The sequence below is a fragment of the Gavialis gangeticus genome, unplaced genomic scaffold (assembly GCF_001723915.1).
Source record: "Gavialis gangeticus isolate Ggan-Ray unplaced genomic scaffold, GavGan_comp1, whole genome shotgun sequence".
Taxonomy (NCBI): domain Eukaryota; kingdom Metazoa; phylum Chordata; order Crocodylia; family Gavialidae; genus Gavialis; species Gavialis gangeticus.
In genome coordinates, this window is record NW_017729011.1 from 5,458,879 (window position 1) to 5,480,292 (window position 21,414).

Here is a 21,414-nt window from a genome sequence, read left to right on the forward strand (position 1 = left end):
TCTACAAATTTTACTAGCAGTTTTATACCTTCTGTGCCATTTTTTTTGGCATCAGGATATGACGAGTGATTGAAACTAAGTGCCCCATAGGACTGTATTAAGTCAATGCCACTGTCTAAACTTGTTATACCAAACCTGGGATTATTTTGGTCCACAGACCATACAGCAATGCTGCTTCATCCTTGTAACTGTTTCTTGACTGCCTGTCACAAGAGCCTTCTCATGCCCTTGCCTGGATTGATGTCAGGTTAACTGGCCTACGGTGGTAGAATAAAATCCTTAGGGTGGATGAATATGATTCATCTTGCTTCTGTCCAGCCTGGACTGCTCAAAATTAGACAGCAAAGCAAATGACCTCAGGTCTAGAGATGTGGGGTATGTAAGCCTTTCTAAGTCAGCCTACTTGCTACAGCGCTCAGTTATGGACTGAGTTGTCCATGTGAATTGCCTGTAAGCAAATAGGGATGGGAATATGACAATTACTGCTGGGAAGTTTCCTGTGGCTTTACAGTCCTGAGAACCAGTGATCTTGGTTTCAGTGAGGAGTTTCTTTTCCCTCCAGTACCAACGTTCTTGTACAATCTTGTGAGCCAGCTCATTTATCCCAGGGCCAAAGGGATGGGATTAGCCCCGTGTTAGAACTGTTTTCCTCCATCCCCACCCCTGTCTCTAAAGGGTCTGAGGTGGACCCAGTGTAATAGGTTTGCATCCGTGTTTGGCCAGGGGAGAAAGCAAGATGCTCTTCACCCGGCCAGCAGGGTGTTGGATCCACTTTTCTCCAGCAGAGGGCAGTCCCCTGCAAGCCCTGAGGCTGCCTGTGAATTTAAGGCCCCTTGACAGGTCACTCCTCTAATACAGTGGTCTCCAAACTTTTTTGATCACGCACCCCTATCAGTAAAAAATTTTTGAGCACACCCCACTAATATGTGTATATTTATATAAATATAAAAAGAAGTTCTAATATTTTCTTCCTGCACCCCAGTGCATCGTCTTGTACGCACCCCACTTTGGAGACCACTGCTCTAATAGATGGAGTGGTGAGGAGCTGTACATGGTCAGGGCCCCTGGGCTGGCGTGGGAACTGGACAGCAGTGTGAACCAGCGATTCAGGGTCACCTTCACCAGTGAAGTGAAATACAGGGACTTAAGCAAGCAGGGAGTTATGTTTAACATGGTACCCTTTGAATCATTCCAGTGACAGGACCTGGAATACGTGGTTTTCACTCAGCAGTTTGCCTTCAAGGCTTTGGTGAAAACCAGACCAAAGCATCTTAAAGACAAACTGTCTGGTTGCAACCCATGCTGTTGCTCTCATGCTGTTTTAAAAAATCCCAGCAGGAGAGGTACTGCCGGCTGGGGGTCAAGTGCTTTCCTGATCCCTGTAAACACTACAAACACTAGAGTGCTCCAGTGGAGCCAAGATGGACATCACCCTCATATGCCTTAGTGATCATGTATCATGCACCCCCATGTGCGCTCAAGGGCTTAGCAACTGCACAGCAAATTTTTCCTGAAGGCCAACCTCCCTTTTACCTATAAGGTTAATTTTCTGTTACAGCCCCCCACCTGCCTGATCCCCTCAGCCTCATTTTTTCATGCCTAAACAATGCATTGACCATGCTGCTGGTATTATATGGGAGTCTGCTAGGAATACAGGGGTTTAATCTAGCCAAGATCAGACTAAAGCTGCATCTATTGGAGAAATCACTCTGCAGTGTATTTAGCCAGTCAGTGTTAGCTGCAGCTGATGCGAAAGGCTTATAGTCTGGCTTCTAATCTTTGGGATATAGCAGTCACCAGTCTGTGGGGTCAAGGTGGCTTTGCATTGCAGGACGCTTGCATTTTTCAATGAAGTTGTGTTTCTCTGCAGGTTTGGTGTTTGCTGATCCAGCACTTCCCAGCTGGTGCAGGGTCAGGCAGGCATACTCTTTGATAGCTCAGAAATGCATGGACACTGGAGGCCACATCCTGCCCTCACCCATGCTTTCAGCGCAGCTCTGATGATGACGGCTCCCATGATGTATATCACTGTAGGTGACAGCAGAATCAAGCGAGACATTTATGGCTTGATTGCACCCGGCTAAGTCCGGTCTAGTGTCCAAGGACATCTTGGAAGCAGCAGGGGCGTGTTCCTCCCTGAACTCAGACTAGGGCAACAGAACCACGTAGCAGTCCTGAGTTCAGGGGCTGGTGTGTGTGTGTGTGACAGAGAGAGAGAAAGAGAGAGAAAACACCTCTGCTTTATGCCTGAGAGTTCTGTTGTTAGGAGAGGTGCCATGTGCTGCAGAGGTGCCCTCAGCTACATATTCAGAGTTCCTCCAGGAGGACCAGGGAATTACTGTTATTAATGATGGGCACATGCCTAGACCACTGCCTGTAGGAGACAGGTAGTGGCCCTGCCATAATGCCTCACAGCCGTGTGACACTGTGGGGCACTTACAGCGAGGGAGGCCTGTGTACATGGTCAGGAGCCAGGAGAACAGGTAAACTTTGATGACCTCACCTGGAGTGAACCTCAGGTCTAAATACGTAAAGATCCTTCTTTTCACATCATTGGGGGGCAGGGGCCTTAACAAGAGTGTCCTCAGTGTCCAGGCTGGGACTACTGCCTGGGCTGGTGTTAGTAAGTAAACAATGCATGGCTCTCAAATGCTCTTTATCACCAGCTCTTGCATTATTTGCCAAGGAGGTCAATGTCATTGCCACCACTTTACAGATGGGGAAACTGAGGCACAAAGCATGGCAGCAACTTGCTGTGGAAGCCCAGCTCTCTTGGACAGGGTGTAGGGATAGGGGTGACTAATTACTGATAGGAACATTTGAATGGCTGAAGAAGTAGAGAGAGCAAATGTCAAGCCAGCACCAGCCTCAGCCAGGAAATCCCTAGGAACAGAGGTGCCAAGTATGTGGGGGCTCAAGGGCCCTGGTCCCCCTCAGGAAGAGGGCTGTAACCTGAAATGCATAAAACTTTCCACATGTCCATCACCTTAGCCCCCACCTGCCAATAATAGAAGTCAGTGCCTATGCCTAGAAACATGGTCCTGAGAAGAAGCAGAAGGGGAAAGAGCACTTTGGGAATGAGTGGACTTGCAAGAGCCTTGGAGCTCTGCATGCAGCGCTCTCTCTTTTGCTGATTTCTGGGGCTGTTTGCTGTGTTCAGGGGTGCAGGACTTGTGTTCTTTGTAATCTAACAGGCTTTCATCAAAGAGATGCTGGGCCCCCACATCGATTCTCTTCTTATCAGAAGCCAGCCCTTTGGTAACTGCCTAAGTCAAAAGAGGAATAGCACTGGTGTGCATAGGCATTTTCCTAGAGGCAAAACCATGGTCTGGCAAGCCTGCTGCCCAAGGTGGGCAAACATGGTAGCTGCTTGCAGAACCTGCAGAGGGTTGGAAGAACATAAAATAAGACCTACAGTATGAGCTAGAAACTTCACAACTAACTCAAAGCAGCACCAGGTATTGAGGATCTTTATGTAGAGGTGAAATCTCCAGGGCAGTAACTGCAGAGTGCTTGACCAGACTGGTGTATCCAGCTGCCAGTAGTATGGAAGGGAAATGGATCAATGAGATGACCAGCCAACTCCCAGTTGAAGCCTGGAGGGTCTCCCATTCATTAGGAGAGGCCAGGACACTGTGGCCATCTCGGGACCTGCTACTGGATGAGTTCCAACAAGATCTTACAGACTGAGAACGTGTGTTAAGCAAGGCATCAACATAGTGTGGATCCCACTGGAAGTCAGGCCTCTGGGTGAGGGATTGGCCCAGCTAGAGGTGTGGGTGAGACAGGGCATTCACAACAGTTTTCTGTCTTGTTTTGAAACCCACCATGGCCCACGTGGTGGAGAGGCCAAGTTATCTGATATAACGCAGATATAATAATGCAGATATCTGACTATCTGTAGGACAACATTTGCTGGAAAGCCTGTTCGGTTCAGTTCAGCATCACAGCCCAGTGAGTGGCTGGGAAGATGCTCAGAGAGAGCGTTCCAAGTGAGTCGCCCCAAGGGGACCATGCTGTAGTGTAGCATTGCCTCTGTCTTCCACAGCCAGCCTGGATTTTAGCTGATAGCAGCCTTCTCCCCCCTTGGTCCAGATTTTCCAAACCTCAGCTATAGCCAGTTTTCAAATCACCCCTCTGTGTTCGGGGTGTCTGTCACACCACTCACCATACCCTGTGCTGAAGGGACAGCCTTTGGTGGAAGAGCACTAGAGAATCCATTATAGAGAATCCATCTGTGTGAAGCCTATGGACTGGTTGAAGGCTCAACGATACTTTCATGACCGTACTTCCTCCATGGCCTGTGGAGCATTTTCCCTCATTGCCTCTGGCCACTCTCTGTGAGGAGAGGCTGAGGGACCTGAACCTGTTCAGCCTCAGCAAATGGAGGCTATGGGGGGAATTTGGTGGCTGCCGACAAACTCGTTAGGGGAGATCAGCAGCAAATAGGAAGGGCCCTATTCCCCCCAGCAGCATCTGAGGTGATGAGGAACAATGGCCAGAAGCTGCTGGAGAATAGGTTTAGGTTAGAGATTAGGAGGCACTATTTCACTGTTGGGGTGGCTAGGATCTGGAACCAACTTCCTAGGGAAGTGGTCCTCACTCCTACCTTGGGTAAATTCAAAAAGAGGTTGGACAAAACACCTGTCTGGGGTTGTGTGATCCCAGCGTGTGCTCCGACCAGTGGCGGGGGGTTAGACTAGATGATCTATTTAGGTCCCTTCTGATCCCTAACTACTATGAAACTATGAAACTAGTGAGGTGCCTCTTAGGGGCTTGGTGTCCTCAGTGTCAGTCTTGTGTTGACCCAGTACAACACAATGTAGCTCTCTGGAGGCAGGGACCAGTTGATGCCAAATGAGGAGGTCTCCTACTGGTCTGAGCTGGGGCAAGTCTAGCCAGAATTCTAGAAACTCATCTCTACAGTCTTTCTCCTAGGAGCTCTCCAGCTGTTGTGACACCTCAGCTAGCAGGCTTGGTTCCCTTTCTTGCCAGAGCCATTCAGCAAATAAACTCATTCCTGGTCAGATCCACCTACAGTGTTAGCAGCCAAAGCAGGTCTCAACTCTTCCTTACTTCCCTGTGCTGGAAAGCTACCCCCCCTATGAAGCTGTGATGATGGAGGCAGGAATACTTGCCCCCCGCAGACCAACTGACTGCAAACCATTCATATCACCTGGCCCATATCTTTCAAGGGAATTTCCACGGACCAAAGATACCTCCTTAGCAGTGATTTTAGGGCTAACAGCAACAGTGGAAGCCAAACTAAGTGTTAGCTCAGGCATGAGTGTGGCCATCCCAGTTGCTTGCTAGAGGTGCAGTTTTCAAACCTATTTTTCCCCATTGTCTGGAAATGCCCAGTCAGACCTCCCTTTGAAACCAGTGAAGAGGCAGCTAAAGGGCATGGCATACAAAAGCCCTGTGGTGAGATGCTGTGGGGACTGGAGCAGAGACGCAGGTCTTTTCCCTCTTGGGCCAATGAAGGAACTCAGCTAGGTGAGTGGCACCTCTCCAAGGGTGGTTATTGCACAGAGCCATGGTCACATACACTCAGCAAGGAAGTGACATGAGCACTGTGTACACCTCGGCACTGGCTGCTATCTTGATGGGTGCTGGTGCTTTCCAAAGCTCCTGGTTGAGAAGATGGGGACTGTGGCTTTGGGGTCTCAAGGATAGAAGAGGTTGTGAGAAGGTTCCTCAGGGCCCAGGCAAAACGTGTGCAAGTTCCCTGTGGGGGAGCCCAAGAAAAGCTTGTGCCCTTGCTCCTGCCCCTGCCTTGCCCCAGAATGAGATGGCTTTATGGTCACTGCTGTCCATGACTGGAGATAATGACTCTGTTGCAACCAAATGACAAGACTTGTTTCCAGTCCTAACTGTCCTGGGCTGCAGTGTCAAAGTCACCGGGGAAATTCTCTGCTAATAAAACCTGCTTCCCTGGTGCTGTAACTGCACCGGGCGCACAAGCGCAGAGGCACAGATAACAGTTGGGGCTGAAGTCCACTGCAGGTCAGGTCCTCAGGAGCACGTTCCAGCCTTTCCCTCTGCTGCTCGGCCCCTCCAGCAGCCGTCAGCCTCTCAGCCCCACGCCTTCGCCTTCGCCTTTGCAGGGACTGGTGGGCTAGGAGATGCCTGGCAGCTTGTTTCTCTGGTGGGTTATGGTGCTCTCAGGTAAGTGCTCCCACGCACAACAACTCCCGGCTGCCAAGTGTAACAGGAAACTGTTTCTGAAGCTGCAGATGAGGTGGGGAGACGGGACAAGCCACTGTTTTTTTCTAATCCAGTCTCCACAAGTCACTTTTGTGCATCCTCCAGGGGGCAAATCCAGGACAAGTCTTTTTTGCCCTTACCCTGGGGACAGACTGTCTGTGCTGGTATCAGTGTATCTGAGGGGGCAGTTGCCTTGAAGTGAGTTGCAACGGGCCAGGAAGTGCTTTAAGCCATGGCTAACTGCACTGTAAAAGAGAGGTTATTCCTTGGGGGTTACAGCAGGGGTCTGGGAGGTGGCAACGAACAACTATTCCCAGCTTTGCTACTGCATCTCTCTAGCCTCCAGCAGGTCACTTAGTGCCTCAGTTTCCCTGACTGTTAAATGAGGATAATATTGAGGTCACAGGGGAGAGGTGTTGGGAGTCTTCATTCACTGAAAGTGCTGTGGGTTAGTGGATACTGCAAAGGGGTGGGAGTCAGGAGAGCTATATTCATTCCTGTCTTGACAACCAGATCTGCTGTGTGACCTGAATATCCTGCATTTTCTTGCTACATCTATGTGCTTTTTACCTGGTGTATTAGACTGCAAGCTTTGCTGTACAGCACCTAGCACAATGTGATCCTGATCTCTGCAACAGAGTGCCTCTATGTCTTACCTCAACAGAAATAGTGCTGGTCCAAAAATGTCCAACGGAGCGTTTTCCCATTGGAAACACTTGTTGAGTGAAATCAGAAGGTTCCCAGGAAGTGTGCTGATTTCAGCAATGTTGTCATGGGAAAGTCTCAAAATGTTTCATTTCACTCTTTGTATATTATGTTCTAGTAAAGATGGTAACAGTTCCATGAAATGCTTTGACCTGTTTGAAATGAACCATTTTTGATACAGGGACTTTTGGACTCTTTTGCATTGTGAAAAATGTGAACCTTTGGATCCTGATTTGGGACCATTTGAATCCTGCAATCTCCATTTTCTGCAGGACAGAAATGCCAAACTTCCACCAGATCTAGCATCCAGAAGGAGCGAGCACAGTGTGACTAGGCCTGGGTCCTATCACAGTGATTCTACTGTACATCACAGCAACGCAATACCAAGTTCCTCTCAGGGTGAAAGGACTGTGAAATACATTTCAAACCCAAGCTGTAACAGGAGTGTGCAGATCAATAGATCCCAGCTAACAATCCCTTTCACCTGGCACCTCTGTCTCCAAAGGCCTGTCTGACTCCAGGCATGTGCTGATCAGGCAGGTAACACAGCAGCAAGTGTGGGGCAAGTGGCAGTCCCTTCCCGTTTCATCCATGGTCCTGGGGACTGTAGCATCTGTGCTGAGCAGACAACTCTAACTGCAAAGGACTTGGCCCAAAAGGATCCTAGTCAGCAAACATCATTCTTCTCCTTCCAGAGGGGGAAGGGTGTGTACAGGGCTCTTCTGAGGTACCTTTCAAACTTAAGGTATGGACCTATCCCTTAGACTAGGGGGAGTTCAACCCCAGAACCGCAAACCAGATTGGGCCTGTGGAGTCATGTCATCCAGCCAGTGGGGCTTCCCACAGGTCAGGAAATTTGGTGATGAAGGAGTGGTGGCAGCAATTGTCACTCCCTTGCTGACAAAGTTTCCAAACCATGGGGAGCCCATGGGCCAGATAATATGGCCCCGTGGGCTGTATCAGGCATGCAGGGCTGGGGCAGAGGCAGCGTGGCCCAATCCCAGGGCACTGGATCAGGCAGATGTGGTGTGGGACTAATTGGGGTGCTGGACCTACTTCAGGTGTGCAGGGATGGGGGAGGCTGTCTGGGGACTGGTGCCGCAGGGTCCAATCCTGGCAAGGTTTTGAGGGAGGACAATCCTCATGCCTGGGGCCCAGTTTGGCCTGTGGACCAGCCCTGCACCATTCATCCAGCCCACAGGGCCAAAAGGGAAAGCACTGCTGCCTTAGATCTTTGGATCTAAATACGGATGGGCTGCTGTCACTGCCACTCACATGTCTATAATAGCCAGCCATTGCTCAGGCTCTCTTGCACTTAAAAGTAAGTGTCATTTCAATACAGCAGCAAAAGCCACCACACCATTTATCACAGGAGCTACCACACTCCTGCCTGGTTACTGGAGCTGGATGGTGGGTAAAGACTGTTTTGTGGAGGATTGCAGCATGCAGCTCTCTTTCAAAGGAGAATGAAAGGTGCCATTTCAAAACGTCAAAAAAATTAGGGAAAAAAAATCTTTGGGGTTAATTTTAATTTTCTGATTCCAGGTTCTCTTGTTTTGAATTGGATCCTTATTTTTCTTATCCACTAGAACACAGAATAAACAAACCCAGTCGCAGGAGCGTTGTTTCAAAATTAACCACTGACACATTCATTCTGGTGGTGTTGAAACCCAAGGCAGAGGGCAAACATGACCAAGGTTGCTGGGAATAGACCCCAAGTCCCCAGTTTCTTGTGGGTCTCATCCTCTCCCAGACCTGGGACTGGACCCCAGAGCCCTGACTAGCCAGTCCCCTATTATAACCTAGAGACTAGGCAGGAGAAGCCAAAGCACAGAGCCAATTAGTTCCTATTCCTCCCCACCACCTCTCCTGCTCCAGCACTGAGATAGGGCAGGTCCTTAGACTGTCTGCACTTCACAGTGACTTTCCTCCTCCTGGGCTTGGCTTCTGTCCATGGTCTGCACCATGGCCCATGAATATTGGTGATCTGCTTCCTCAGAAGCCACTGCCTGGAGCCATGGGGTGAAGAGGACAGGAGCTGAACCAAGCTTCAGCTCAGCTGGAAAAAACCCTGGAAATGTCAGCTGCTGGCCTGCTCTCATGAGAAGTCCCACGTAGCTTAGTAGGAGCTTTAGCTTGTGGGACAGGACTCTGCATTGGCTGAGCCAGGGGTATGCAAATTCTTCCCCCTCTCAGTGTTGAGGGTCACCTATCACTGGGTTAAATCCTCTCTCTCTTTTGGGTAGCTGGGCCTCACCCTCTCGGCCAGTCCATCTTCATCAACAGATGCTCCAGCCCTGCCAGGAAGGTGTGTGACTTTGTGTGCGACTGCAGGGACTGCTCAGATGAGAACCAGTGCGGTGAGTTCCCTGCTGGCCCTTTCTCCTCCTGCCTGGTGCCTTCTGGCTGGGTCTTTCTGGACAGCTGATTTCTTGTGATTAGCCTCAGCCTGCAACCAAAGCAGCTTTGGTTCCCCTAGTGTCCCTGCTCCTTGAACCCTGCTCTGAGAAAAAGGGCTGGGAGCACAGACCCCCAGGTTGCACTGCAGGACCTGACAAAAGGGGCATCCAGCTGCCCTCTAAAGGGCTGCATGTAGCTCATGTGGACACATCCTAGCAGGCTTCCAGCCAGTGCAGGTGCTGAGATCAGGGCAAATGCTGCAGCAGCTTACTGAGCATGGGCTGCAAAACCAGCCCAGGACCCTGGGTAGAGACTTAGGTGGGGAACCTGCGCTGGGATCTGCTTAGGCATTGCTGCCCTGCTGGCAGTAGTGGTGCTGGCTGGTGTCAGGCTACCTACCTGGGCAGCAATCCCATCCTCAGAGTGCAGGGGAAATGTACTCAGAGCCCGATTATCTTTTTCCCCCTGCTGCTTCCCATGATCTAAGTCAGCTATTGGCTGTGCCTTGTGAGACCTAGTTATGCTTTTACACCCAGAGGACCTGAGTTTGGTTTTTGCAGCCAGCCCATCCAAGAGTAGTACTATTATTCTACCTGTGCAGCAGTGCTGTAGGGTGTGAGTGGAGGTAAGGAGCAGGGAGCTGGCTTCCTGGGTGAGCATGTCTCACATGGTGAATAGGCAACAGTGCAGCAACCCTTAGAGGAGCCCTGTCCTGGTCAGCTAGGGCTGTGTGTGTGCTGTGATTGATCCCTTGACTGGTCAAGCAGGCAGGGGGCAGGGAGCAGGGGCAGGGTGATGGGCTCATCTGCTTGCCTCCCTTACACCATTGCATTGCATCATGGATTACTGGTGAATGCTTCATGCAGCATTCACCACTATTCTCAGCTGGAGCCCAGGGAAGCCTAGACCCTACAACGGGTGAAGCGAGGAGGGATTTCTCTGACCTCCCATGGGATATGGCAACTGCAGTGATCCTTGGTTGGGCATGGCCCCGACACAGATCAACCAGAGCTTCAGAGTCATATCCTGCTGCTCTGCTGCTCCAAGTCCTGCTCTGCTGAGGGGGGTCCCAGCACTGTTTGCTTCCATCAGGGTACCACAAAGAATCCGCCACGCTGGGAACTCCCTTCACCTGTGACTTTGAAGATGGCAACTGCGGCTGGCAGGATGTGAGCACATCAGCCTACAAATGGGGCCGAAACCATGCCAGCATCTCCACAGAGAGGACAGGGCCCCACTCAGATCACACCCGGAGCACTAATTTGGGTAAGCCACCTGCAAGCACTGTGCCAAGGTATAGGGCCTGGAAAAATCCCCTTCCCCTCTGGCGGTTGTAGCTAGGACTGGTGCCTGGGCTTAGATGTGCTGCTGTGTTCTCACCTGGGCCTGGAACCCCGGACCCTGACTGACTGCCAGCCCCTGTGATGGGGCCGCCTGGTCTCCTTGTCACTCCTGACCCTGTCTGTTTAAGGCTGAGATGTACCAAAAGTGGCCATTTGGAAGCAGATGCTCTGTTGGTTGGTGGGTGAAAGGGCTCCTAAATAAGGCAGGTGAGGTTACTCCTCTCTGCCCTACACAAGATGTGGGGCAATGCAGATTCTGCCTCTGTGAGGTCTATAGTGCCTACCATTGTACAAGCACCGTGTGGCCACAGCCCATTTCTGTGCCTGGGGCTTGCTTGTCTGCGTCAGTTTGCACATTCTGCGAGTTCTCATTGCTGAGCAAACCACAATGGTGAGGGTCTTTTGCTTGGTGCATTCAAACATCTCAGGATGTCAGAATGAAAAATATGGCACTTCATTTCCTTCAGAGACATGAAAAGAGTGATACTAGGAGAGACTGGCAGGCAGACCTGTGATGGGGTCCAGCTCCACTGAACACAACCCCTTTGCCATGTGTGTGGTGTCTGTCATGCCACAAACATATCACAGCTTTCCTGCACACAGTTACAGAGGCACAGGTATGATGGAGGCAGGGAGAGAGTAGGAAAGGCACTGGGATAGTGGGGAGTCGGGGCAGGGAGGAAGCCAGTTCCTGGTGCCGTGAGCTACAGCAGGGAAGGTTCTTGCATGGACAGCAGTGGCTTGAGTCTCGTGTCCACAGGCCCGTGTGTTCCTCCAAAACCTGTGTGAATGCCCTCTCACAGGGTGTCAGTGCTCCATAATGATTGAAACATTTCCCCCCCGGAATCTCTCCTCTGATGTGACTTTTCTGCTTTTGGTCCCTGTGAGGACCTCAGAACTGGACCTGTTTTATGTGCCTGTGTAATGCTTCTGGGGAGAATACGCATGGCATGGAGCAAAGATGTCTCCTGTGTACATCAGCTGAACTGGGTCAGGGCAAGGACCATGCCTCCTTGTCTGTCTTGGCCTCGTTGTTCTGTGTGGTCAGTCCTCCCCACGTGTGCTTTCCCCAGGCTGGTACATGGCAGCAGAGATGAGCAGAGGGAAGTTGGCTGTCACCACTAGGTTAAGGTCCCCTGTGATGCGACAGGCAGCATCCACCTGTGAGATCCACGCATGGTATCACCTGTGGGGAGCAGGTACGTGGCTGTGCATTGCACTCTACTATGTCTGTCTAGAGAGCTGGGGCATGCCCTTGGATGCACTGCTGTGGGCTGAAGGGCCTCTTGCTTAGCACAGAGCCTAGTGCTTCAGCGAGTACTGGCAGGTAGCTACAGTGGGCTGGGGACCATGCCACCCCTCTGGGGATATGATCAGCTGGGCTGGGTGCATCTGTGACGCAGGTAGCTAGGACAGGGCCCGCAAGACTCTTAGCTGGTTAGTATGATATTGCCTGGGATGGGGAAGCTGGTACTGGCCCCTCCTGGAGGCATGGTCTGGGCTCGGTGGACCTCTTCCCTGATCCATCTGGAATCCCGGGTGGCTGGTATGCACCAAACCTTGCCCAGCATTTCTCAGTCCCTTCTGACACCCGCATTAATGGAATCCCCCAGTTAAAGATGGGGGAACTGATGCACAGGGGGCTGGAGACTACCCACCAAGTCAATGTACAGAGCTGAGAGCTGGGCCTGTCCTGTTCTCTAGAAGGCCGCTGGGCACAGAGCCACTTCATGCTGCTTGGCCTTCTTGAGTTTGCCTCCAGAACTGTGCCCTTCTACCGGGATTCAAGTGGAATATTTCAGAGCCCAGGAGTCTGGGCTGCCAGTTCCCTACAAGTATAGAGCATGCGCCTGTGAAAGGCTGGCAGAGCTGAGGCCTTATCTGTGGCTTTCAGCACTGCTGAATAAAAGGCCCAAATAGGGTGCCTCCAACAAACCCTTGCCCCTTGCTAGGGTGCAGGGGGAGGGCACTGGCTGGAGCTGGTAGTGCCAGGGATGTAGCTGGGTTATCCTGGGAGGCTCTGGAGTGGTGACCAAGTATCCTGGCTTCACTGCAGGTTTCAACGGAACGGCCCTGCCTGCTCTGCAGATGGAGCTGACTCATGAAAACGAGACGGTGACGCTGTGGCAGAGCCCGGAGAGCATCGTCTATGCCTGGAGGGAGCTGGTTGCATACCCAGGCCGGGTCCCAGGGGAGTTCCAGGTCAGGAGCTCCCCACCCAGCCTCTGCCTGCTGGGGCCATGCACCTAGTGCCAGTGGCATGTGACGTGCCGCACAATGGCAGCCACAAGAGATGGAGCCAGAGGTGCTGCAAGGTGCTTCTGGTTCTGGAGATCAGTGCAGCATCTGGAACAGGCTCCTGGGCTCTTGCTTCCTGGCAGCTGGCTGATTTAGCACAGAGCTGTGTCTGGCATGAGGGCAATCAGCCTGTCACTCAGCTGTATTAAGTTATGGCTGGTGGAGCACCCCAGGACTTGCTCCCACTCACGCAGGGGGTGAAAACCCCTCAGTTCCTACAGAGCAGGGCTGTGGCCTCCATCCGTGTGGCTGTGGATGTGGTGGAGGCTGGGCTCCCTTCGGAGCCCCTGATTCCACCTGATGGGGACACAAAGGAAGGGGTGGGGGTGTCTGCAGCACTCCCAGGCTAGGGGTGAATTCAGTGCAAGACAGAGCCAGGCTCATGCCTATGTGGGGGAAAGTGTGGATGGGCCATAGAGCCCAGATGGGAGGCTTTGCACCTTTGTTTTCCCACTGTATTTTAAAGAGCAGATCAAGCTGTGGCAAAGCAGAGGGGCTGGTGGGTTCCTCAGAGAGAGGAGAGCTGGGAGTCTGGCTGGCAGAGCAAGGACACTATAAGCTCCACAGGGGCAAAGGGAGTTCAGAGGGCAGCATGAGAAGACCTCCCTTCTAGCAGGGGTCTGTGCTGCTCAGAGCTGGCATCCAGCTGGGTCTGCAGTGGGACAGATGGTGGTGCTAGCGGGGCACACTGACTATGCCAGCCTCTCAGGCCACCGCAGTTGTGGCAATGCCTCGAGCCACACCAACACCATGTTCTCTTGTGTCATGGCAGATAACCTTCTCCTCAACACAGAGCTTCTCGCAGCTGAGAGACCTGGCCATTGATGACATCGAGTTCAGGAACTGTGGCCTTCCACGTAAGACAGACCCCTCCTGTTCCTACACTGGCCTGGGCCACCTGCCTCTTGCCTGGGAAGAGGAATGAGCCATGGCCTGCAGAGATGAGGTGTCTGAGTGCTGAGCCAGGATGCAGCCAAGTCCTAGGCTCTCCAGCCACCACCTCCATGCAGAGCCCCACAGAAGTTCACAGTATCCCTCAGCTCAAGGGTTGTCCTCTTGCTCCCCTCTTCAGTCTGTCCATGGCAGGAGAAGAAGCCTCTTCCACCTGCTTTGGAAAGCTGAGCTTGCTGCCCTCCCACCTTTCCCTTCAATGCTCTGAACTGCCTCCTGTATTGACTGCAGCCAGAAGGACATGGCCTCTTGAAGAGGGACATGTCTCTGCGACTCCATCCAATGCCGAGGAAGTGGGGCAAGCTAAGAGAGGGCAGAGGGTGTCCCCCCCCCCGAGCCCCTAAAACCTTGTGCAGTACAGAGGTGCCAGCTCCACCTCTTCTCACCCAAGAAAGAGGCCTGTCCAGGCTGAGGGGAAAGGGTCCAGCCACTGTCCTGGCTTCCAGGACCCCTTCCAGTCCCCTTACCCTTCTCTTCCTGGGAGTTGCACTGTCCTCCTTTACCAGGGAACTGAAGGGACCCACGCCCTGTCATGCTGCTGCGTCCTACCCCATCTCTGTCCATCTTGCTCACCCTGGGGCAGGGATCAGAGCTGAGATTTGCCCCATCTTCCAGTTCTGATTAACTCTTTCCTTTCCTGCCTGAACTCAGAACTCATGAGCCAAGCGTGTGGGCCAGAGGAGCAGAAATGCCAACGTGGGTCGTGTGTGGGGAAGGACCGATTCTGTGATGGCAGTGATGACTGCGGAGATGGCTCAGATGAGTCTGAGCTAGAGTGCAGTGAGTGTCCCCAGGCCTGGGTGCTGGCCAGAGGAGGAAAAAGAGAGTGGGTGATGCAGGGAGATCTGAAGGGGAGTCTGTGGCCATGCGTATATGGAGATGGGGGGCATGGGGACACTCGGAACTTCTCTTATCCATCCTGGCACCAGGCTATTCCCCACTATGTGTCAAGGGGTCTGTGCCCTTAGAGCTGGGGAGCTTAGATGCTCACGGTCCTGGGCTCAGGCCCACAACCCAGAGCAGGGCATGTTCAGGCCCACGGTAGGTTCTGCTTCTGGGCTGCAAGGAGGTTTCCTGTGTAGAGCGAGGTGGCTTGGATAGAAGAGAATCCAGCTGGAATCACTCCTGAGAGCCTGAGCATTAGCTAGACACAGCTTTCTCCCACCCTGGTATGTGAGCTGGGCCTACGCCAAGCCCAGGGACTGCAGCCGGATGGGAGGTAAGGAACAGCCCAATGCCTGGATCTTCCCTCAGTCCCAAGGCCTTTCTTACCCTGTGAAGAACAGCCCCCCCCATGGAGGTGGAAGACCAAGGACTTCTAGCCAAGCGGGTCCAGCTCCATCTGCAGAGAGCATTGATGCATACACAGAAAGTGCTACAGCATCCCCGGGGCTGCTATAAACCCACCCACCTGGAGGATTTTCTGGCAGAGCTCAGGTCCCAAACCTGGGCCCATATTCCCTGTGTGAAGTGAAGTGTTATATCCAGCTTGATGCTCTTCCTGGTGCCTTGTGTGAGCAGCTTAGACACTGCACAGGCAGAGGAGAACAGCTGTCCTCTTCTCTCCTGACCTCCAGGGCAAGAAGAGCCAGACCTGCTGCCATCCTGGTCATACTTACCCATGCTGCAGTGATCATAGGCTGGAGCCATGCTTGCCCCCCTTCCTGCCATGAGTGTGCCCTACACAGCGTAGAGCCAGGGCTCCACATGTGCATAAGAGAGAGGGCACCATAAAGAAGAGAGTCCCCAGTCTTGCCCACCTTGGGGTGCCCTCCAGAGCCCCACTGCCCTTAGAGGGCCAAGGGGCCTCCCTCCCTACTTGGTGTCCCCCCCAGTAACATTTGCTTTTTCCTTCCAGAATCCTTCAGGGTCTGCTCCTTTGAGGCAGACCTGTGTGGCTGGAAAACTGTGCCCAGTCTCCTAACCTGGAACAGGAACACTGGCCTAGATGTAGTGACTTTGCATGGCCAGCCCACCCGGGACCACAGCAGCAACAGCAAGGCAGGTACGTGTTGGTCTGCTGGGGCCATGGGATTTGTTCACCTCTGCTTTGCCGCTGTGCATGGTCTCTACACAGAATCCACTGAAACACTCGCTGTCCGGTGTCCCCACCACCCTACAGCACAGAGACAAGCCTGCTTTGCTCAGCTCTTTGGGACCTCACTCAGTGCAGGGTGCATCAAACAGGTCCTCCGCCTGGTTTGAAGGGCTGCTTGAGTCACACCCGTGTTGGTGCCAGGGGCCTCGGGAGCTGAGCCCTGTCTGACTCCAGCCACAGTGCTGGCTTCCTTGAAATCATTTAGCTGCCTGTTCCCCCAAGCCACCCTTGTCCCTCTGCAGCTCCACAGACAAGTAGCCTTAGAGTGCTCTGCTGGCGTGACCTGGCCACAGCCCCTCCACTGTCCTTGGCCTCTCTGTGAGGGGACAGACGCAATGTCCTTCTCGGAAGCACCATCCGGTGTCTTGAGATAAAACGGCCCCGTGTTTATTTTAGGGCAGTGCCGGGAAAACAGAACATAGGAGATTGTAAAGGTGAACTGCTTGACCGCATGTCTGTAAGCAAGTCCTCACAGACCTCCTCAGAGATAGAGGCCATCTCACCGTACCGCTCCCACAGAGGACACTGTTCACGCTGATGTGGCTATTCTCCAGGCAGCAGGGCTGAAGTGTTATTCCTCAAATGCTCCACTGCTGTCTGCATGGTCACTGGGAAGGAAGACTCCTCAGCCCCTGGGGGTGGTTGGGAGCTAGAGCCCACAATCTCCCAGTTCTCCCCAGTTAGAGCACTCTGGCTATGCACTGATTTATTCATAAGTCATGCAGCCGTGTCTAGCCCCACTGTGCTAGGTGATGTACAGGTAGCAAGAGCTGGGCCCTGCTCCAATTGCTTACAAGCCTGGAAGAAGCAGGGTGGGAAGGAAGGTTACAGGGCAGGTCAGAGCTAGGAACAGACCACAGGCTACCTGAGAGCTAGGCCAGTACTGAGGCTGCAGGACTGTACAGCTTCCCCAGTAACGTATGTAATGGTATCTGATTTCTCAGCGAGGACAAAGGAGTCCTCCCCCACAAGGCCTGTTACACAAGGGTGCAGCAGCTGACCACAAGAGAACAGTGTGGCCCAGCTACCTCTGACTCCCCAGTGTGAATGGCCTGGTACCTTTTACAGCTGGGGCAACTAAAGTGGTGCTCTTCAGTGTGACTTCAGAACAAGGCTTACACGCATGCGTGCACGCATGACGCACACGCATGCACATGCATGCGCACACACCCACACACAGACACACCCCCCACTATGCCACTGAGGCCTGTTGTTGCAGCCACTTTTTAAACTTGACAAGGCCTCTTTCAAATAGGTCTTTTATGGCTTCAATGTTCAAGATGTATTTGTTTGTCCAAGTTAGAGCTGTTCTTGTTGACCTTCAGACTCCCAAGATAAAACATATCAGCTCAGTCTTCCTTCCCATGAAAAAGCCTGGCTGCAGGCTGTTTGCCTTGCCTAGAGAGGGGGTTTGCACTGTTGTTGGAGTACCCAGGAACAGCTATGTGGGGCCTCTGTGCAGGGAAGGTCACGGAGTGAAGATCCCAAAGGGCAGGGGCACAGTGAGGCTTACTGTGTGAGAGCCTGATGTGCTAGGCAGGTGTGCACTTTGACCCTGGTGGGCTATTCTTGCCTGCTGGACTCTTGCTTTCTCTGCTGCTTGCTCCTCTTCATCCCTCTAGCTGGGCATTCCCCATTCAAATGTGCCTGGCCTGGGGTGCGGGCAGTCATACCAGCAAGCATTGCTCTGAAGACTGCCTGTGGGACATTTAATATTTAGTAGCTGCTCATTGTCTCCCACAGGCTATTTCCTCCATGTTAGTTACAACCAGACAGACCTGATGAAAAACTTGGCCAGACTGACCAGTCCAGTCTTCCAGGCGACTGGGAACAGCTCCTGCTCTGTGAGTCACCCATTTGCTCTGAGCCCCACTGCTAGTGTCCCCTATGTTCTTGGAGAGAGGAGGACAGGTGAAATCTGCAGACAGAAATCTAGGGAATACAAGCTCAGGCCCTTTCTTGCCTGAACATGCGCATGTGCACTCCCATACTGTATGCATCAGGATGTGACTGGGAAGAAACCAGCCCCTTGGGAAGTTACAAAAAGCACTGGAATTTGCAGGGCCCCAGGGCCCCTGACACCTTGTGAGGCCTCCAGTCAGCTCTCCAAGCTAAGCAGTGCAGGGAAGGGCTGGTACCTGGCCCTTTGCCTGGGGAGCCTCAGTAAATGAATCTGCTTGCAGTTACCAACTTCTGAACTGAATGGATTGTGAGGAGAGCCCACTGCTACCACAGCCTTTAGGTTGGAGGGAAGCTGCCCTTCTCAGCAACTGGGCAGGATTTTCCAGTGCTATGGATGTGTAGGGAGGCTGGGTGCCAGCTGGCTGGTGAAGGACTTCATGGTGTGAGCTACACAGCATCTTCTTGGGGGTTGGTGGCTCAGGAGAGCACTTCTGGAGGATCTGAGATGTATGTGATGCATGGTGGGTTTGGCTGAATGGTGTTACAGCTGAAAAAGTGGCTTTTTGCAGGGGCCCTGAAGAGCCTGCACTGCTTGCCTCAGGCTACCTCATCTTGGAGTTAATTCTGTGTAAATGCCCTGAGCTCTCACATTTTGGGTGCTTGGGAACACACCAGGACACTCTCAGGCAGCTGTGGGGATGAGGGTGCTAAAAGAAATAAGGAGGGTTTCCAGTGCAGCGAGACCGTGGGCCTCACTGTCCATCCGCGTGTTCTGGTTCCAGCTCGTGTTCTACTCCTACCTCTATGGCTCGGCCACCAACAGCATCAATATCTACTATGTGGCCAATTCTACCCAGACACTGGTGCGAGGCAGGACTGGGGACCTGGGCAATTACTGGTTCAGGGAGAAAGTGGACTTCAACGTGAACAAGGACTTTGAGGTGGGCAGTTAACTCATGCTGTGATGCACTTTGGGCCTTGGGGACAAAGCTGGTCACTGTACAGGGTGTGAAAGGTCCCTGTTGCAATGGTGCCCCAGAGAAATGGACAAGAAGTATAATGGTTTTTAGTCCAGGCTCCAGGAGAACAGTGGAGAAAGTCATCACCATGGCCGGTCCCACACCCAGGGGCACAGGAGCCAGTGGGAAATGGAAGTGAAGTCCCTAATTGGGGAGAAGCAGAGGAGGGGGTGAGGGCCCTTGGTAGGGCAGCATAAAAGAAGCCTGCACTGTTACTGCCCAGATTGTACATTCCTTGGCCATAACAGAGGCCCACAAGGAAGCCAGTCTGGCACCTTTTCCAGCCTGGCCCTGACTCCCACCACACACCCCATTCACTCTCCATCCACCTCCTGAACCCTTCAGACCTGGTGTCCTATCAAAGCCAAGTCTCCCCAGGGAAACAAGTTACCACAGATATCAGCCTTGCAAATCAGGAACCCTTCTTCTTTCCCTTTGGATATGAGGTAGCAGAGCCCTCATATTCCAGCGCACCGAGCCCAGTTTCTGCAAAATATAATGCAATGCCAGCTCTCATGTGAAGCTGGGTGCTGCCCTAGTGCCTGTGCTAAGTGTAGCTTGCTTCTTCCATGCAGATTGTCATTGAAGGGGTAATTGGAATAGGGAAGAAGGGGCACATTGCCTTGGATGATCTGATTCTGTCTCCAGACTGCAAACAGGCAGCAGGTGAGTGGACAGAAAGGGTCCCTCTGGCCACTCTTCACTGCACAGTCTGGGCCACAAGGTCCTTTTGTGCACTCCAGCTGTGCCTGGAGTATGTAGCCTGTCTGCTGAGCTCCTGGGCAAACCATCCAATTCCTGTCTCCCCTCTTCAGGCAAGCGAGCTGTTGTTGTCCCTGAAATCAATAGCTCCTGTAGCCCAGAGAAGTTCGTCTGTGAAGATGGGGAATGCATCAGCCAGGAGTTTGCCTGTGACTTTGCAGTGGCATGTAAAAATAGCGCTGATGAGAAGTTCTGTGGTAAGGGATCACATGGGGCTGTGCTGGAGAGGGGCAGGCTCCATAATACCAGGGGAACAGAGCAAGGCCTGGCACTTGGTGCGGAGGGGTTGAGAGCCCTGGCTACAGCAGGGAAGGAGTTGGCCTCACAGCTGCTCTGCCCATGCCCCTCAGTGTCAGCTATGGCACACTCTGCTCTTCCAGCTGGGGAATATGCCAGTGCCCTCAGTCTAGTCCTGCAGCCACTTTCCAGTCCAGCCTGGGGTGGTCTGTGCCCACAGCTTGGCCAGTACCCCTTGGTCCTCACCTGCAGTCCCTGCCACTCCAGCCTTGTCTTGCCCTGCCCTGCCCTGCCTTGCCTTGTCTAAAGGCTTTGATCACATGTAAGTCCTGCTTTTAAGTCAGCCCTGCCCTGGTAGCTTTGGCAGGAGGGAACTGTAGTCTGGGTAAGTGTAGCAGGCCAGGAACTCTCCAAGGCTGTGAGATGCCAGTGCTGGGCAGCCTGTAGTGCTCAGGGTTGTGCACTGGCCCCAGACCTTATCTCTCCTGGCTCAACAAGGCCTTAGGGTATGAGCAAAGTGCCGGCTGGCTGCTTGCTCCTGGCAGTGGGAGCTCTCCTTCAGCACAGGCAGGCCTGGGGGGTTCAGTGTGGGTGGCCTGGGGTCTGCACAGCCCAGACACTTGCTTTGGCACAGACCTTCAGGGCTGAGGCTGCCAGAGCTGCACTCCATGCCCCTCTGCTTCTGGCTCTATGGCTGGGGAGCACATGGATGCTGGGTCCCAAGCATGGGCAGCTGCAGGCTGCTGAGGTCTTTGTTTTTGCAGGAGACACTGACTTTGAGGCTGGGTCTGGGGGCTGGAGGGACGTCAGTGTGGGTCAGCTGCAGTGGGTGACCATGAGAGCCAGCGAGGCCCTGAGCCCTGGCACAGACCATACCACCAATACCTCTGCAGGTGAGATCACCCCAGCTCCCTCAGTGGGTGCCCATCCCTGCTGCCCTCTCCCCGCTCCACCCCCCTATGGCTGTCTCTGCAAATGAGATCCCATCGCTGCTCCCTCTGCAGTGGACAGCAGGGAGGAGAAGGGCAGCTTCTGGGAGGACAGGAGAGGGGTTAGCTGGCACTGCCTGAGGATGGAGTGGCCGATGTGGGAGTGCCTGATAGAAGGGGCAGGAGGGGGTGGCTGGCACTGCTGGGGCATGAAGGGGGAGGGACGACCTCCCTCCAGCCCTGCCATGCTTGCCCCAGGCTGTTTCTCTGCTTAGGCAGCTACCTGGCAATGCAGCGTGCTCCAGGCCAGATGGTGACAGCGGCAAAGGCACGCACGCCCCCGCTGGGCCCCTCCGGCCTGGCCTGCTCCCTTGAGATGTTCTACTGGCTCCAGAGTGACCCCCAAGGTAACCACATCCATTCCTCTGAGCCGCTGACCTGGTGGCTTCCCAGCGTGGCTCAGCTGCACCCCTGCTCCCAGGATGTGTCAAGATTGGGGCCCTTCTGAGTGGGATCCCCTCAGAGCTTGACTGTGCTGCTGCAAAAGAGGCTCCTGGTGCCAC

At 53.3% G+C, this 21,414-nt stretch overlaps 1 protein-coding gene across 1 annotated transcript in view; it reads left to right on the plus strand.

Annotated features, from left to right (window-relative positions):
* Positions 1 to 5,648: 5,648 nt before the first annotated feature.
* MAMDC4 (MAM domain containing 4) overlaps positions 5,649 to 21,414 on the plus strand; it is a 33,675-nt gene continuing 17,909 nt past the window's right edge. Inside the window, exons 1-14 of the mRNA XM_019510430.1 lie at positions 5,649 to 6,168; positions 9,159 to 9,272; positions 10,405 to 10,578; positions 11,729 to 11,854; positions 12,712 to 12,857; positions 13,726 to 13,810; positions 14,556 to 14,684; positions 15,763 to 15,909; positions 17,746 to 17,846; positions 18,687 to 18,845; positions 19,499 to 19,589; positions 19,739 to 19,882; positions 20,687 to 20,815; positions 21,127 to 21,258. Coding sequence (XP_019365975.1) covers positions 6,126 to 6,168; positions 9,159 to 9,272; positions 10,405 to 10,578; positions 11,729 to 11,854; positions 12,712 to 12,857; positions 13,726 to 13,810; positions 14,556 to 14,684; positions 15,763 to 15,909; positions 17,746 to 17,846; positions 18,687 to 18,845; positions 19,499 to 19,589; positions 19,739 to 19,882; positions 20,687 to 20,815; positions 21,127 to 21,258 — 1,720 coding nt within the window. The 5' untranslated portion in view covers positions 5,649 to 6,125. The remainder of the gene's footprint in view (positions 6,169 to 9,158; positions 9,273 to 10,404; positions 10,579 to 11,728; positions 11,855 to 12,711; positions 12,858 to 13,725; positions 13,811 to 14,555; positions 14,685 to 15,762; positions 15,910 to 17,745; positions 17,847 to 18,686; positions 18,846 to 19,498; positions 19,590 to 19,738; positions 19,883 to 20,686; positions 20,816 to 21,126; positions 21,259 to 21,414) is intronic.